The 18,260-nt window shown below is 46.9% G+C and overlaps 1 protein-coding gene across 6 annotated transcripts in view; it reads left to right on the top strand.

The window, feature by feature from the left end:
* LOC100498645 overlaps positions 1 to 18,260 on the top strand; it is a 94,024-nt gene that overhangs the window by 8,696 nt on the left and 67,068 nt on the right. For 3 of the 6 annotated variants that reach the window (XR_004222184.1, XR_004222185.1, XR_004222186.1), the window contains exons 6-12: positions 763 to 1,233; positions 1,863 to 2,715; positions 3,752 to 3,935; positions 4,369 to 4,723; positions 8,533 to 9,000; positions 9,958 to 10,810; positions 11,023 to 11,206. Coding sequence is in view for 3 of the 6 variants with exons in the window: in XM_031900335.1 (XP_031756195.1) it covers positions 763 to 1,233; positions 1,863 to 2,715; positions 3,752 to 3,935; positions 4,369 to 4,723; positions 8,533 to 9,000; positions 9,958 to 10,810; positions 11,023 to 11,206; positions 12,891 to 13,163 (3,641 nt within the window). In the remaining 3 variants the exon portion in view is untranslated. Of the gene's footprint in view, positions 1 to 762; positions 1,234 to 1,862; positions 2,716 to 3,751; positions 3,936 to 4,368; positions 4,724 to 8,532; positions 9,001 to 9,957; positions 10,811 to 11,022; positions 11,207 to 12,890; positions 13,289 to 15,605; positions 16,011 to 18,260 lie in introns of those variants that run through there. The other 3 variants (XM_031900335.1, XM_031900336.1, XM_031900337.1) reach the window with 2 other exon arrangements.

An 18,260-nucleotide genomic window follows, 5' to 3' on the forward strand; every position in this document is an offset into this window, starting at 1 on the left:
TAGGGTAGGGTGGGGTTGGGTAGGGTAGGGTTGGGTAGGGTAGGGTTCGGTAGCGTTGGGTTGGGAAGCATTGGGTTGGGTTGGGTTGGGTAGGGTAGGGTTGGGTAGGGTTGGGTAGCATTTGGTTGGGTTGGGTAGGGTGGGGTGGGGTGGGTAGGGTGGGGTTGGGTTGGGTTGGTTGCTATTGTACTCCATGTATCTGATCATCTAAAGGTCTCATGTCCTTTACTTAAAGGAAAACTATCCCCCCAGAATAAATACTTAACCAACAGATAGTTTATAATCTATTAAGTGGCCTATTAAAGAATCTCCCCAAACTGGAATATATATATCAGTAAATATTGCCCTTTTACATCTTTTCCCTTGAGCCGCCATTTTGTGATGGGCTGTGTGTTCCCTCAGAGATCAGCTGACAGGAAGTGATGCAGGAAGTAGTGTGGGAGTAAATGACAGAACTCTGCCCATTCATCGGCTCATGTGACCTAGCATGTATGTGTGCCATGGCTTGTTTGTGTGCACTGTGAATCATATGATCCCAGGAGGCGGGTCTTAGCACTTAAAATGGTGGTTTCCTATTTAGGATTACCCAATAGCACATACTGCTAAAAAAGTATATTTTTATAGAGACCAACATTGTTTGGGGTGTAGTAGGTCTGGACATGTGTGTTCTTTTGGGTACAGACCCTTAGGGGACACTTTGGTCAATTAAATGCACCAATAGTGCTCATTTACAGCAGCTCCCCCCTTGCTTTACTTTAACAGAACCCCCAAAACCTTCTCCAATTGGGGGAGCGGAACGCCTGGTGCATCTGAGAAAATCGACCCTGCGCTGTCGGATCCCCGGGTCCCTGCCAGAACCCACTGAAATCACTTTATATTTGCAAAGAAAAGGCGAAGAACAGATTGAGATTCTCTCTTGGAAACCTGGGGGGAAAGCTCTGCCATTTACTGCAGTGTCACAAAGCGCTGAGGGGCAGGTGGCTAATAAGGCAAAAACAGAGCAGGAAGTGAGTAATGGAAATTCAGCGAGTCTGCCCCCGGCACAGAGGCCCCTGCGAGTGGAAATGGTTCCTGTAATAACAACAAGTACAAATGGCGACTCCAACTGTCAGTGCATAATCCATATAACCCCCGACATAGAGGAAGATGATGGGGCAGAACTGACTGTGAGGGTCACTCACTCTGAGCTGAGAGAACCCTACTCTGTATCCTGTCGGCTGGAGGTGAACGAAGGTTTGTTTTTATTTAATAACATGGAAGAGATCAGTAAGGGCTATTGTGTAGCTCCGAGTGTGGCTCCGCATGCGGCTCCGTGTGTGGCTCCGTGTGTGGTTCCGCTTGTGGCTCCGCATGTGGCTCCGTGTGTGGCTCCGCGTGTGGCTCCGTGTGTGGTTCCGCTTGTGGCTCCGCATGTGGCTCCGTGTGTGGCTCCGTGTGTGGTTCCATTTGTGGCTCCGCGTGTGGCTCCGAGTGTGGGTTGATCAGTACTGATCAGTAGAAGGAATTGCCAGACCACGTTACACTAATTCACAGAAAGGGGGCGTCAGTCGTATTCTCTCAGAGCATTACTGGGGGGGCTAGTGATGTCCATCAAGCAAACAGGTCTCATTATATATATTTATTAGTTGGGTGGATTGGGGGACACTTATAGAGATCCATAGGAGAGTAGACCTGGGCTTTATTATATTAGATGAACGAGGGAGGGGGGGCATTTATACAGACCTGCAGATACCCTGGGGCCTTTAATGATCGTTAGACTAAAGTGTGGGGCCCATTCATATATTGAATTGCTTCGTTATTACTTACAGATAAGTGAATATTCTGTGTGTATTAGTCAGATTGGCATTACTTTCCCTTTGCAGAGACAATGTTACTGGTGATGGATGAGGATTATACAGTGAGAGTTGCCCCACCGCCCCGGGACCCTACAGATAACTTCCACACGAGGGCAATAACTCTGGGGAGACTTGAGGGATTAGATAACATTGCCCTGAGTCCTACTGGGAAACTCTTTGCCATCCGAGAGGGAAATCTCTACACCGGCCCAGTGTCGTCTTGTATCAACCAAATCTTGTTCTCCCTCGACCGAAGAATTGGGCGCGGTGCGTGGGACATGTTTAAACTCTTCTCAGTTGATCCCAGGGGGCTTCTCTGTGCAGTGGGGGATTCTGGATCAGTTTACTGGGGCCCCCGCCCAGAGGATGAAAGCCAGAACTGGGTTGGGGACCTGGGTGAATATGTAGGAAACTATAACTGCAGTGATACCGACTCTATCGTCTTCGACCCACAAGGGGCTTTATATGCAATAACAAGCAATGGTCGGATTCAGATGTGGGTCAGACCAGCAGAGACAGACAGTGATTGGTTGGACTTGGGAACCGCACTCAGCCAAAGAGACGGCAGAGATTCCCCCCATGTGATCTCTTTCTGCCCTGAGGGAAACCTCTGGTGGGTCAGTAAGGCTGATGGCAAACTGTATAAAGGGCCCCAGCCAACTCAGGGGAACCCGGGGTATTGGGAGAAGGCCACGTTCTTGGGCCCCGACTATCATCGTTACAGGCTATTTGGCTTCATCGGAGCAACGTTCATTCAGAAGATCCAGAGTTTCGAGTTCCTCCCTGAACTGGGGAAAATTGTCAAAGAAAGGAATATAATAGTCAATACAGAGACCTATAATAACAGTACAGGGGGCACCACACTGAATGGCACTTACAGGTGAGTGATTTACATTCTTCTTCTTTTTCTTCCTTTTCTTCTTCTTTTTTCTTCTTCTTTTTTCTTCTTCTTTTTTCTTCTTCTTTTTTCTTCTTCATTTTCTTCTTCTTCTTTTCTTCTTTTTTTTTCTTCTTTTTTCTTCTTTTTCTTCCTTTTTTTCTTCTTCTTTTTCTTCTTCCTTTTCTTCTTTTTTCTTCTTTTTCTTCTTTTTTCTTCTTTATCTTCTTCCTTTTCTTCTTCTCTTTCTTCTTTTTTTCTTCTTCTTTTTCGTCTTCCTTTTCTTCTTTTTTCTTCTTTTTCTTCTTTTTTCTTCTTTTTTTTCTTCCTTTTCTTCTTTTTTCTTCTTTATCTTCTTCCTTTACTTCTTCTTTTTCTTCTTTTTTTATTATGCCACAGGAGAAGGTGCACAATGGACTAATGACATGGGGAAATAGTTGTAAGGAATTTTAGGAAGATGTTTTCTTCCCATAGACAGATAGTTGTACCAATGAGCTTATCACTGGATAAGATGGTGAAAGTGTGAGGAGCACAGGACTCTGAGGTTCTAAGACTGAGGCCTCACAGGGTTTATGGCCACTGCTTTCCTTGTGCATGTTTTACCCTGTGTCCCTCAGCCTTAAGCTGGTCAAATACAACATTGGACCAATGATATTTCTTCAGTTCATTAGATACGGACTAAGTATATTGGGAAGCCTAACAAGCAGTGTCTTCATTTTACAATTGTATTGCTCTATATCTGTCTTTACTCCATATCTGTAGCCAGGGGCTGGGGCTGCTGTGAGATACTATAGACACTCAAATTATAAATTTGGACTACGAGGGCTGTTTGGGCCTCTGTGTACTGGTATAGGGGTTAGTTACATCAATGTAAATTAGAGTTTTAATGTTCCTGATAGGCCAGGGCCTGTTTTGAATGTTAGTCCAGACCTGTCTAATATATATTTATCAGAATATGATGTGTAAATAAGTAATAAGTAATGGGAATAATGAGATGATGGCAAGTAAATAGCAGATATTCATTCTTTCTTTCATTCAGCTTCAAGGAAACCATAAAGGAAGTGAGCAGATTTATTCATGATCATAACATTGTGTTTGTGGGGGAGGCAGAAACCACTTTCACCGGGGGGATTCCTGTTATTGGCATGGAAAGGGCTTCCAGGATTTCCCTCGATAATAACGTCACTCACCGGTGGGATTTCACCAACACCAATGAGCGAGAGGTAACCGGATCAGTGAATCATTTTTTTTCCCTCGATTTGAGTTTTTTGCCCTTAAAAAACTCGAATTCCAGTTATGGTTTGAAAACTTGAATGTCTGGTATTAATTAAGAGCAAAAAAACGCAAACATTTCAATGTAAAACTTCTACATCTAAAAGCTTGAGAGTTTCTATAGAAACCAATGGGAGCCGAGTCCTGAGTCAAGCCGTATGTTCAATTCGAGATTACGAGTTTTGTTCAAGTTTTGTTCAAGTTTGAGTATTTCTTTTTATTCGCACGAGTTTCCCACGTTAATGAATAAGCGAACGTTCAATATGTGAGTTTAATAGGTTTAGAAAAACAAACTCGAATTCACAAATTCAAAAATGGATAAATAAGCCCCTAACGATCCCGTAGCGCAACTGCTGTATCCAAACATTTTCTCCTTTCGTTTAGGTGACTTTATCGCTACAAGAAGCTGTTGCGGTTGGAAGTGGGAAGACTGTACGTATGGGGGCGTCGGTCCAGAAAGCCAAAGTGCGAGTTCCCTACAGGGTCCGGCTCCTCACAGCCCAAGGCCGCACTGTAACCATTGGGGGCAGCTGGGAAGGGACCACCTTCTATAAGCTGAGGGCGGTACCAAGAGAAGCCCGGGGCAGGGGGCGGAAGAAACGCTCATACCCTAAGTTACCACCAGAAGACATTTGGAAAGAAGAGAGCTGCTATGATTCAATGTACAGAGACCGGTGGGACAGAGACAGTGACATCTCCAGCAACGAGAGGTTCCTACCGAGACGCAGAGTAACAAAAGGCAAGTGCAAATATAGAGATTCCCTTCCCTGCCTACTGTATGTGTGTGTGTGAGGTATCTGTACTGCAGGGCACAGTCCCAACACTATTTTGTCTATTGGATATGAACAGATTTAAAGGGGCACTAAATGCAAAAATTGTATTATTTTTAATTTATATCTTACTTGAATTTTAAGGCAAAAAGTAACAATTGTCTAATGCAATTTCTGTATTTATTTCATTTAGTTCTTGTGCTGTGACGATTCCTTATCCCTCTGCCTTCTCCCTCTAGTCTCCGCCTATTCACTATTAATCATGCATACACACTAACCAATCCCAGCCCTGCCTGCCTTCTCCCTCTAGTCTCCGCCTATTCACTATTAATCATGCATACACACTAACCAATCCCAGCCCTGTCTGCCTTCTCCCTCTAGTCTCCGCCTATTCACTATTAATCATGCATACACACTAACCAATCCCAGCCCTGCCTGCCTTCCCCCTCTAGTCTCCGCCTATTCACTATTAATCATGCATACACACTAACCAATCCCAGCCCTGCCTGCCTTCCCCCTCTAGTCTCCGCCTATTCACTATTAATCATGCATACACACTAACCAATCCCAGCCCTGCCTGCCTTCCCCCTCTAGTCTCCGCCTATTCACTATTAATCATGCATACACACTAACCAATCCCAGCCCTGCCTGCCTTCTCCCTCTAGTCTCTGCCTATTCACTATTAATCATGCTTACACACTAACCAATCCCAGCCCTGCCTGCCTTCTCCCTCTAGTCTCCGCCTATTCACTATTAATCATGCATACACACTAACCAATCCCAGCCCTGCCTTCTCCCTCTAGTCTCTGCCTATTCACTAGTAATCATGCATACACACTAACCAATCCCAGCCCTGCCTGCCTTCTCCCTCTAGTCACTGCCTATTCACTATTAATCATGCATACACACTAACCAATCCCAGCCCTGCCTGCCTTCTCCCTCTAGTCTCCGCCTATTCACTATTAATCATGCATACACACTAACCAATCCCAGCCCTGCCTTCTCCCTCTAGTCTCTGCCTATTCATTATTAATCATGCATACACACTAACCAATCCCAGCCCTGCCTGCCTTCTCCCTCTAGTCTCTGCCTATTCACTAGTAATCATGCATACACACTAACCAATCCCAGCCCTGCCTGCCTTCTCCCTCTAGTCACTGCCTATTCACTATTAATCATACATACACACTAACCAATCCCAGCCCTGCCTGCCTTCTCCCTCTAGTCTCCGCCTATTCACTATTAATCATGCATACACACTAACCAATCCCAGCCCTGCCTTCTCCCTCTAGTCTCTGCCTATTCATTATTAATCATGCATACACACTAACCAATCCCAGCCCTGCCTGCCTTCTCCCTCTAGTCTCTGCCTATTCACTAGTAATCATGCATACACACTAACCAATCCCAGCCCTGCCTTCTCCCTCTAGTCTCTGCCTATTCATTATTAATCATGCATACACACTAACCAATCCCAGCCCTGCCTGCCTTCTCCCTCTAGTCTCCGCCTATTCACTATTAATCATGCATACACACTAACCAATCCCAGCCCTGCCTGCCTTCTCCCTCTAGTCTCTGCCTATTCACTATTAATCATACATACACACTAACCAATCCCAGCCCTGTCTGCCTTCTCCCTCTAGTCTCTGCCTATTCACTATTAATCATGCATACACACTAACCAATCCCAGCCCTGCCTTCTCCCTCTAGTCTCTGCCTATTCACTATTAATCATGCATACACACTAACCAATCCCAGCCCTGCCTTCTCCCTCTAGTCTCTGCCTATTCACTATTAATCATGCATACACACTAACCAATCCCAGCCCTGCCTGCCTTCTCCCTCTAGTCTCTGCCTATTCACTATTAATCATGCATACACACTAACCAATCCCAGCCCTGCCTTCTCCCCTCTAGTCACTGCCTATTCACTATTAATCATGCATACACACTAACCAATCCCAGCCCTGCCTTCTCCCTCTAGTCTCCGCCTATTCACTATTAATCATGCATTACACACTAACCAATCCCAGCCCTGCCTGCCTTCTCCCTCTAGTCTCTGCCTACTCACTATTAATCATGCATACACACTAACCAATCCCAGCCCTGCCTGCCTTCTCCCTCTAGTCTCTGCCTATTCACTATTAATCATGCATACACACTAACCAATCCCAGCCCTGCCTTCTCCCTCTAGTCTCCGCCTATTCACTATTAATCATGCATACACACTAACCAATCCCAGCCCTGCCTGCCTTCTCCCTCTAGTCTCTGCCTATTCACTATTAATCATGCATACACACTAACCAATCCCAGCCCTGCCTGCCTTCTCCCTCTAGTCTCTGCCTATTCACTATTAATCATGCATACACACTAACCAATCCCAGCCCTGCCTGCCTTCTCCCTCTAGTCTCTGCCTATTCACTATTAATCATGCTTACACACTAACCAATCCCAGCCCTGCCTGCCTTCTCCCTCTAGTCTCCGCCATTCACTATTAATCATGCATACACACTAACCAATCCCAGCCCTGCCTGCCTTCTCCCTCTAGTCTCCGCCTATTCACTATTAATCATGCATACACACTAACCAATCCCAGCCCTGTCTGCCTTCTCCCTCTAGTCTCTGCCTATTCACTATTAATCATGCATACACACTAACCAATCCCAGCCCTGCCTTCTCCCTCTAGTCTCTGCCTATTCACTAGTAATCATGCATACACACTAACCAATCCCAGCCCTGCCTGCCTTCTCCCTCTAGTCACTGCCTATTCACTATTAATCATACATACACACTAACCAATCCCAGCCCTGCCTTCTCCCTCTAGTCTCTGCCTATTCACTATTAATCATGCATACACACTAACCAATCACAGCCCTCCCTGCCTTCTCCCTCTAGTCACTGCCTATTCACTATTAATCATACATACACACTAACCAATCCCAGCCCTGCCTTCTCCCTCTAGTCTCTGCCTATTCACTATTAATCATGCATACACACTAACCAATCCCAGCCCTGCCTTCCCCCTCTAGTCACTGCCTATTCACTATTAATCATGCATACACACTAACCAATCCCAGCCCTGCCTTCTCCCTCTAGTCTCTGCCTATTCATTATTAATCATGCATACACACTAACCAATCCCAGCCCTGTCTGCCTTCTCCCTCTAGTCTCTGCCTATTCACTAGTAATCATGCATACACACTAACCAATCCCAGTCCTATCTGTCCTATCCCTCTTGTCTCTGCCTATTGACACATGTCCTATATTTTAATGATCTCTAGAACTTAACCCATTCTATACTATAACTATAGTCGTGTTTCTGGAGCAAACATGGAACTCTACCTGTGCAGGGCAATGGTACATTATATTCGACACTTGTCTGTTTTTGGGCAATAGAATTACATTTTTTGGCACATTCTATACAGAATTAGGGGGGCAGGTTTATCATTGAGCTCCCCTGTAGGTCTCGGCCAATGGGAATGCACATAAACACTCGACATCTGATTTCTTGGGTACAGATTAGGGGGAGACTCGAGTCAATTAACCCCTGTATTGCCATAGGGTGGAATAGGGAATGCAGATACAATGCCCATATATAACTGCATTAATATTAAGGACTAATCATTGTTATTAACCCAGGAATGGGCTCCACAGCTTTAACTGTAACATTATTTATCTACATTATAACCTGTGTAATGTGCATGGCCTGTAGCCTCTGTATCTCTATGGGACCAATACAGCTCATTTACAGCAGCTCCCCCCTTGCTTTACATTAACAGAACCCCCAAAACCTTCTCCAATTGGGGGAGCGGAACGCCTGGTGCATCTGAGAAAATCCACCCTGAGCTGTCGGATCCCCGGGTCCCTGCCAGAACCCACTGAAATCACTTTATATTTGCAAAGAAAAGGCAAAGAACAGATTGAGATTCTCTCTTGGAAACCTGGGGAAAAACCTCTGCCATTTACTGCAGTGTCACAAAGTGCAGAGGGGCACTTGGCTGTTGAGCCAGAGAGAGAAGGGTTAGTGGGTAACGGGGAGACTAATCTGCCCCCGGCACAGAGGGCGCTGCGAGTGGAAATGGTTCCTGTAATAACAACAAGTAAAAATGGCGACTTCAACTGTCAGTGCACAATCCATATAACCCCCGACATAGAGGAAGATGATGGGGCAGAACTGACTGTGAGGGTCACTCACTCTGCCCTGAGGGGCCCCATCTCTAAGTCCTGTCGGCTGGAGGTGAATGAAGGTTTGTTTTTTATTTTATTCAATAATAATGAAGGGGGGAGCAGCAATCTAGTTACTAGGGTCCAAATTATAGAAGCTATCTGGTTGCTAGGGTCCAAATTATAGAAGCTATCTGGTTGCTAGGCTCCAAATTATAGAAGCTATCTGGTTGCTAGGATCCAAATTATAGAAGCTATCTGGTTGCTAGGGTCCAAATTATAGCAGGTATCTGGTTGCTAGGGTCCAAATTATAGAAGCTATCTGGTTGCCAGGGTCCAAATTATAGAAGCTATCTAGTTGCTAGGGTCCAAATTATAGAAGCTATCTGGTTACTAGGGTCCAAATTATAGAAGCTATCTGGCTACTAGGGTCCAAATTATAGAAGCTATCTGGTTACTAGGGTCCAAATTATAGAAGCTATCTGGTTACTAGGGTCCAAATTATAGAAGCTATCTGGTTACTAGGGTCCAAATTATAGAAGCTAGCTAATTGCTAGGATTTAAATTACTCGAGCGACTAAGCAGAGATGTGAGTGAGACACTGAGATATGAATAGGGGGATAGAAAGGTAAGTAATAAAATGTAAAAATATCAATAAAATTGTAAACAGTAGTTTCTTTTAGAAGAAAAAGGCAAATAATTCAAAAACTATTTAAAAAAAAAATGAAGACCATTCAAAAAGTTTCTATGAATTTTTCATTCTATAACCTACTAAAAGTCAAATTGAAGGTGAACTGCCCCTTTAAAGTATGTTACACTAGTATGTGGGGTCCATTTATATATTGAATAGCTGATATAATTTACAGATACACCGATGAATGAGGGAGGGGGGGCATTTATACCTGCAGATACCCTGGGGCCTTTAATGATCGTTAGACTAAAGTGTGGGGCCCGTTCATATATTGAATTGCTTCATTATTACTTACAGGTAAGTGAATATTCTGTGTATTAGTCAGATTGGCATTACTTTCCCTTTGCAGAGACAATGTTACTGGTGATGGATGAGGATTATACAGTGAGAGTTGCCCCCCCGCCCCGGGACCCTACAGATAACTTCCACACGAGGGCAATAACTCTGGGGAGACTTGAGGGATTAGATAACATTGCCCTGAGTCCTACTGGGAAACTCTTTGCCATCCGAGAGGGAAATCTCTACACCGGCCCAGTGTTGTCTTGTGTCAACCAAATCTTGTTCTCCCTCGACCGAAGAATTGGGTGCGGTGCGTGGGACGTGTTTAAACTCTTCTCAGTTGATCCCAGGGGGCTTCTCTGTGCAGTGGGGGATTCTGGATCACTTTACTGGGGCCCCCGCCCAGAGGATGAAAGCCAGAACTGGGTTGGGGACCTGGGTGAATATGTAGGAAACTATAACTGCAGTGATACCGACTCTATCGTCTTCGACCCACAAGGGGCTTTATATGCAATAACAAGCGATGGTCGGATTCAGATGTGGGTCAGACCAGCAGAGACAGACAGTGATTGGTTGGACTTGGGAACCGCACTCAGCCAAAGAGACGGCAGAGATTCCCCCCATGTGATCTCTTTCTGCCCTGAGGGAAACCTCTGGTGGGTCAGTAAGGCTGATGGCAAACTGTATAAAGGGCCCCAGCCAACTCAGGGGAACCCGGGGTATTGGGAGAAGGCCACGTTCTTGGGCCCCGACTATCATCGGTACAGGCTATTTGGCTTCATCGGAGCAACGTTCATTCAGAAGATCCAGGACTTTGAGTTCCTCCCTGAACTGGGGGAAATTGTCACAGAAAGGAATATGATATTAATGGAAGAGACCTATGATAACGGCGACGGGGGCGGCACATTAAATGAGACTTTCAGGTGAGTGATTTACCCTCTCTTATTACTGAGCCCCCGGGGAACGATGCTATTGATTCTATGGATTTAGTTTTCTTCCCACCAGTAACCCCCCCAAATGGGATTCTAGAAAAACATTGTCTTAATTATGAAACAATTGTACATATACAGTAAGTAATGGGAATAATGAGACAATGGCAAGTAAATAGCAGATATTAATCCTTTCTTTCATTCAGTTTCAGGAAATCCATAAAGGAAGTGAGCAGATTTATTCATGATCATAACATTGTGTTTGTGGGGGAGGCAGAAACCACTTTCACCGGGGGGATTCCTGTTATTGGCATGGAAAGGGCTTCCAGGATTTCCCTCGATAATAACGTCACTCACCGGTGGGATTTCACCAACACCAATGAGCGAGAGGTAACGGGATCAGAGAATAATGTACCCCCTACTGTATAGTGTAAGGATATTATAAGTCACTGAGGGGTTCTGTGCCCCCCATATAAAGGCACAAGGCTGCAGGCTGAGTTATACAGGGAACTCTGAGTATCACTCATGTATTATAAGGGATAATGTACCCCCTACTGTAAATGATAAGGATATTAGCAGTCACTGAGGGGTTCTGTGCCCCCCATATAAAGGCACAAGGCTGCAGGCTGAGTTATACAGGGAACTCTGAGTATCACTCATGTATTATAAGGGATAATGTACCCCCTACTGTAAATGATAAGGATATTAGCAGTCACTGAGAGGTTCTGTGCCCCCCATATAAAGGCACAAGGCTGCAGGCTGAGTTATACAGGGAACTCTGAGTATCACTCATGTATTATAAGGGATAATGTACCCCCTACTGTAAATGATAAGGATATTAGCAGTCACTGAGGGGTTCTGTGCCCCCCATATAAAGGCACAAGGCTGCAGGCTGAGTTATACAGGGAACTCTGAGTATCACTCATGTATTATAAGGGATAATGTACCCCCTACTGTAAATGATAAGGATATTAGCAGCCACTGAGGGGCTCTGTGCCCATATAAAGGCACAAGGCTGCAGGCTGAGTTATACAGGGAACTCTGAGTATCACTCATGTATTATAAGGGATAATGTACCCCTACTGTAAATGATAAGGATATTAGCAGTCACTGAGGGGTTCTGTGCCCCCCATATAAAGGCACAAGGCTGCAGGCTGAGTTATACAGGGAACTCTGAGTATCACTCATGTATTATAAGGGGTAATGTACCCCCTACTGTAAATGATAAGGATATTAGCAGTCACTGAGGGGTTCTGTGCCCCCCATATAAAGGCACAAGGCTGCAGGCTGAGTTATACAGGGAACTCTGAGTATCAAACAGTCACTATTTATTGGGCTGGGGGGGCTGTTTGTGCCTCTCGGTACTGGGAATGCCGGGGGGGCTGTAAGGTGCCACAGACAGTCACTATTTATTGGGCTGGGGGGGCTGCTTGTGCCTCTGGGTACTGGGAATGCCAGGGGGGCTGTAAGGTGCCACAGACAGTCACTATTTATTGGGCTGGGGGGGCTGTTTGTGCCTCTCGGTACTGGGAATGCCGGGGGGGCTGTAAGGTGCCACAGACAGTCACTATTTATTGGGCTGGGGGGGCTGCTTGTGCCTCTGGGTACTGGGAATGCCAGGGGGGCTGTAAGGTGCCACAGACAGTCACTATTTATTGGGCTGGGGGGGGGGGCTGTTTGTGCCTCTGGGTACTGGGAATGCCGGGGGGGCTGTAAGGTGCCACAGACAGTCACTATTTATTGGGCTGGGGGGGCTGTTTGTGCCTCTGGGTACTGGGAATGCCGGGGGGCTGTAAGGTGCCACAGACAGTCACTATTTATTGGGCTGGGGGGGGCTGTTTGTGCCTCTGGGTACTGGGAATGCCAGGGGGGCTGTAAGGTGCCACAGACAGTCACTATTTATTGGGCTGGGGGGGGCTGTTTGTGCCTCTGGGTACTGGGAATGCCAGGGGGGCTGTAAGGTGCCACAGACAGTCACTATTTATTGGGCTGGGGGGGCTGTTTGTGCCTCTGGGTACTGGGAATGCCAGGGGGGCACAATGACTGATTCTGAACATTTTGTTCTTTATTTTAGGTGACTTTATCGCTACAAGAACCTGTTGTGGTTGGAAGTGGGAAAACTGTACGTATGGGGGCGTCAGTCCAGAAAGCCAGAATAAGTGTTGCCTACAGGGTCCGGCTCCTCACAGCCCAAGGCCGCACTGTAACCATTGGGGGCAGCTGGGAAGGGACCACCTTCTATAATCTGAGGGCGGTACCAAGAGAAGCCCGGGGCAGGGGGAAGCATTTGGGCTTTACAAGAACAGACAGTTGGGAGGAGGAGACCCACTCTAATTACTCTGATTAAACTACTTTGCCTTAATATGAGTCTCCACAAAATGGCGCCTGTCTGAAGCTCTGATTGGGGATACAAGAGAAAACAAGATTTAAATAATTTATATGTTCTAAATAAAGTTTATTTTGCTCGGTTTATACAATAAACCAGGATTTGGAATTATTTCTTGGGGTGCCAGGTCCCCACTATGGGTTGTCTGGGAGTTGGACATTATTACAAGGCCCATTGGTCTGGGGCTGGGGGTCACTGTACAGTAAGGCTAACACTGACACCTACTGGGAGTATCTGGAATTGCCCCTGTACCCACCTTTACAGACCCTCACTGGCTGCATATTGGGGGGGTCTAAGTAACTGGGAATGATACTGATCAGCAATGGAAATGATATTCCACCTCCTTTGGAGTCTGGGCAGGGTAAATGCACCTGGGCAGCTTGGTACCCCCTATGGAAGCAGTCAGGATAGATACCCCAGTCCTCAGGTTGATACCCCTAGCGTGTGAGTAGGGATCAAGGTTTATTTTAACCTGTCTCCTATCTCTACCCCGTGGCCCTACTGCTGAGGCAACATTGCCGGATGGAAGAAATACTTCCTACTACTTTCCTTGGTGGGGCTGGAAAACTGCCCTTGCTTCCTTCCCTTTCTACCTCACTCCCCTAGAGAGAGCTTGACTAGAGTAACTATCTAACTAATCCTCATTCATGGGGCCCTGTCCCCGACTTCACCAGAGTGGATGTTGTCATTCTGGGGTAAATGGCTTTACTGGGGCCTGTTTCTGCTCCCAGGCTCAGTGGTCCTTCACCCGAGAAGCAGAGGCAGCTAAAGAGGAAGCCACACCCTCCTGCTAGACACTATATTAGTCTGCAGGGGGCGTGTACAACCCTAATAACCAATAAGATATAAGGCATAGTGCCAACTAGATACATGGGGCTCTGCCCAGTAACAGTAATAAAAAGAACTGGTAGGGGATTAAAGCCATAGGAGGGCTAAACCCTATGGGCCCCTACATTCACCCAGGGGAATATAGGGAATATAATTACATATGTTCAAGCATAATAAGCAGTGCATGAATTAGTGCAAAAATAACACAGTACCAACATCCTTCCATTCCTTCCAACCCCCGTACCCCGTAAGAGGCAGAAAAGGCAATGGGTCCCACCTAAAGGCAGGTTCAGGTAGAAGTTGGAGTGAGGGCTCAGCAGTCCTGTCTCTAGAACCCAACTATTTACAGTCAATTGTCTCTCCAAGGAGAGGGTTCAACAAATTAAATGAGCAAGCCCATTATTGTGGGGCAACAAACGGCAGAGCAGGGTCACACCCTAGATGTCTCAAACGTAGAGGGAGTCTCTAGGTGTGGAGCAAATTGGTGGAAGATCCGGGTATATGATGGTACCTATGGATTTCTCCCACCCTCCCGGGTACACAATTCCTCAAGTCTGAGGAAACCAATTAGGACTTCAGAAGTGGCGGTCATACTTGGCCCTTGTGTCCTCAAAGGAGATTTTGATATGTCATAGAGGTGGTTCACATCCTTTTGCCTTTAGGCAGGATCACTCCCCGGGACCTCAGTTTCTCCCTATGGACCAGATCACCATAGATCCACTCCTCCAGATGCTTCTCAACTTTATCGTAGACCCATTCTGGAGCGTAGGGCATATAGTAGCCCCACCTCTCAAACACTTGGGCATTGATGATCCTCTGCACTCTGGAGACTGTGCGCTGCTTTACAGGGTTTGCCCTTCCTGGAGCCACCCAGAAATGGTCATCTGTGGCAGGCACATAGGGTGTAAAGATGGTTGCGATGGCTCTGGGGATGTTACTGGTTCCTCCTCTTTGAAGGACGAGTTCCCGGATAGAGGCCCAAAGTCCATGAGGTCCCACTTTGGTTTTGGGGATTTCCTCTTGGTTTGGTTGAATTCTGGATTGGATGCGCCAGGTGTTGGTGCCACTGCTTACCCCTCCCCACAGCACTCCTGGCCACCATCTCTGGATCCACCATATATAAGTTCAGCTGCGATGCGGTCCTCAGCCAGCTAGGCTCCTCCTGCTTCATGGCTGCAGTGGTAGCAACAGGCAGGCTTTGCACTGATATGGCCTTTCAGGGTTCCTTAGCAGTGAGGGGAATTGAAGGTTTTACAGGCACAGTGGTAGAACCCTCCTTGGGGAGGCACCATCCCCTGCGGACTTTTGGAGGTGGGTGTTGCCTCCGTCACTGTGGAGGAATTCTCCAAGTCACCTGGGGCCTGAATGAACCTGATCGTGATAGACAGACAGTCACTATTTATTGGGCTGGGGGGGCTGTTTGTGCCTCTGGGTATTGGGAATGCCAGGGGGGCTGTAAGGTGCCACAGACAGTCACTATTTATTGGGCTGGGGGGGGGCTGTTTGTGCCTCTGGGTACTGGGAATGCCAGGGGGGCACAATGACTGATTCTGAACATTTTGTTCTTTATTTTAGGTGACTTTATCGCTACAAGAACCTGTTGTGGTTGGAAGTGGGAAAACTGTACGTATGGGGGCGTCAGTCCAGAAAGCCAGAATAAGTGTTCCCTACAGGGTCCGGCTCCTCACAGCCCAAGGCCGCACTGTAACCATTGGGGGCAGCTGGGAAGGGACCACCTTCTATAATCTGAGGGCGGTACCAAGAGAAGCCCGGGGCAGGGGGAAGCATTTGGGCTTTACAAGAACAGACAGTTGGGAGGAGGAGACCCACTCTGATTAATCTGATTAAACTACTTTGCCTTAATATGAGTCTGCACAAAATGGCGCCTGTCTGTAGCTCTGATTGGGGATACAAGAGAAAACAAGATTTAAATAATTTATATGGTCTAAATAAAGTTTATTTTGCTCGGTTTATACAATACACCAGGATTTGGAATTATTTCTTGGGGTGCCAGGTCCCCACTATGGGTTGTCTGGGAGTTGGACATTATTACAAGGCCCATTGGTCTGGGGCTGGGGGTCACTGTACAGTAAGGCTAACACTGACACCTACTGGGAGTATCTGGAATTGCCCCTGTACCCACCTTTACAGACCCTCACTGGCTTCATATTGGGGGATTCTGTGTGACTGGGAATGATACTGATCAGCAATGGAAATGATATTCCACCTCCTTTGGAGTCTGGGCAGGGTAAATGCACCTGGGCAGCTTGGTACCCCCTATGGAAACAGTCAGGATAGATACCCCAGTCCTCAGGTTGATACCCCTAGCGTGTGAGTAGGGATCAAGGTTTATTTTAACCTGTCTCCTATCTCTACCCCATGGCCCTACTGCTGAGGCAACATTGCCGGATGGAAGAAATACTTCCTACTACTTTCCTTGGTGGGGCTGGAAAACTGCCCTTGCTTCCTTCCCTTTCTACCTCACTCCCCTAGAGAGAGCTTGACTAGAGTAACTATCTAACTAATCCTCATTCATGGGGCCCTGTCCCCGACTTCACCAGAGTGGATGTTGTCACTCTGGGGTAAATGGCTTTACTGGGGCCTGTTTCTGCTCCCAGGCTCAGTGGTCCTTCACCCGAGAAGCAGAGGCAGCTAAAGAGGAAGCCACACCCTCCTGCTAGACACTATATTAGTCTGCAGGGGGCGTGTACAACCCTAATAACCAATAAGATATAAGGCATAGTGCCAACTAGATACATGGGGCTCTGCCCAGTAACAGTAATAAAAAGAACTGGTAGGGGATTAAAGCGATAGGAGGGCTAAACCCTATGGGTCCCTACATTCACCCAGGGGAATATAGGGAATATAATTACATATGTTCAAGCATAATAAGCAGTGCATGAATTAGTGCAAAAATAACACAGTACCAACATCCTTCCATTCCTTCCAACCCCCGTACCCCGTAAGAGGCAGAAAAGGCAATGGGTCCCACCTAAAGGCAGGTTCAGGTAGATGTTGGAGTGAGGGCTCAGCAGTCCTGTCTCTAGAACCCAACTATTTACAGTCAATTGTCTCTCCAAGGAGAGGGTTCAACAAATTAAATGAGCAAGCCCATTATTGTGGGGCAACAAACGGCAGTGCAGGGTCACACCCTAGATGTCTCAAACGTAGAGGGAGTCTCTAGGTGTGGAGCAAATTGGTGGAAGATCCGGGTATATGATGGTACCTATGGATTTCTCCCACCCTCCCGGGTACACAATTCCTCAAGCCTGAGGAAACCAATTAGGACTTCAGAAGTGGCGGTCATACTTGGCCCTTGTGTCCTCAAAGGAGATTTTGATATGTCATAGAGGTGGTTCACATCCTTTTGCCTTTGGGCAGGATCACTCCCCGGGACCTCAGTTTCTCCCTATGGACCAGATCACCATAGATCCACTCCTCCAGATGCTTCTCAACTTTATCGTAGACCCATTCTGGAGCGTAGGGCATATAGTAGCCCCACCTCTCAAACACTTGGGCATTGATGATCCTCTGCACTCTGGAGACTGTGCGCTGCTTTACAGGGTTTGCCCTTCCTGGAGCCACCCAGAAATGGTCATCTGTGGCAGGCACATAGGGTGTAAAGATGGTTGCGATGGCTCTGGGGATGTTACTGGTTCCTCCTCTTTGAAGGACGAGTTCCCGGATAGAGGCCCAAAGTCCATGAGGTCCCACTTTGGTTTTGGGGATTTCCTCTTGGTTTGGTTGAATTCCGGATTGGATGCGCCAGGTGTTGGTGCCACTGCTTACCCCTCCCCACAGCACTCCTGGCCACCATCTCTGGATCCACCATATATAAGTTCAGCTGCGATGCAGTCCTCAGCCAGCTAGGCTCCTCCTGCTTCATGGCTGCAGTGGTAGCAACAGGCAGGCTTTGCACTGATATGGCCTTTCAGGGTTCCTTAGCAGTGAGGGGAATTGAAGGTTTTACAGGCGCAGTGGTAGAACCCTCCTTGGGGAGGCACCATCCCCTGCGGACTTTTGGAGGTGGGTGTTGCCTCCGTCACTGTGGAGGAATTCTCCAAGTCACCTGGGGCCTGAATGAACCTGATCGTGATAGATCTGGAAAGCTAAGCAGGGCTTGCCCTGGTCAGTGCTTGGAAGGGAGACCGCTGGGTACTCTTTGAATTTGATCATGGCCCTTTTGACTTTAGCTTAGCGCCTTTCTAAGCTTTTTTCTTAATATGATTT

The sequence above is a fragment of the Xenopus tropicalis genome, chromosome 4 (assembly GCF_000004195.4).
Source record: "Xenopus tropicalis strain Nigerian chromosome 4, UCB_Xtro_10.0, whole genome shotgun sequence".
NCBI lineage: Eukaryota > Metazoa > Chordata > Amphibia > Anura > Pipidae > Xenopus > Xenopus tropicalis.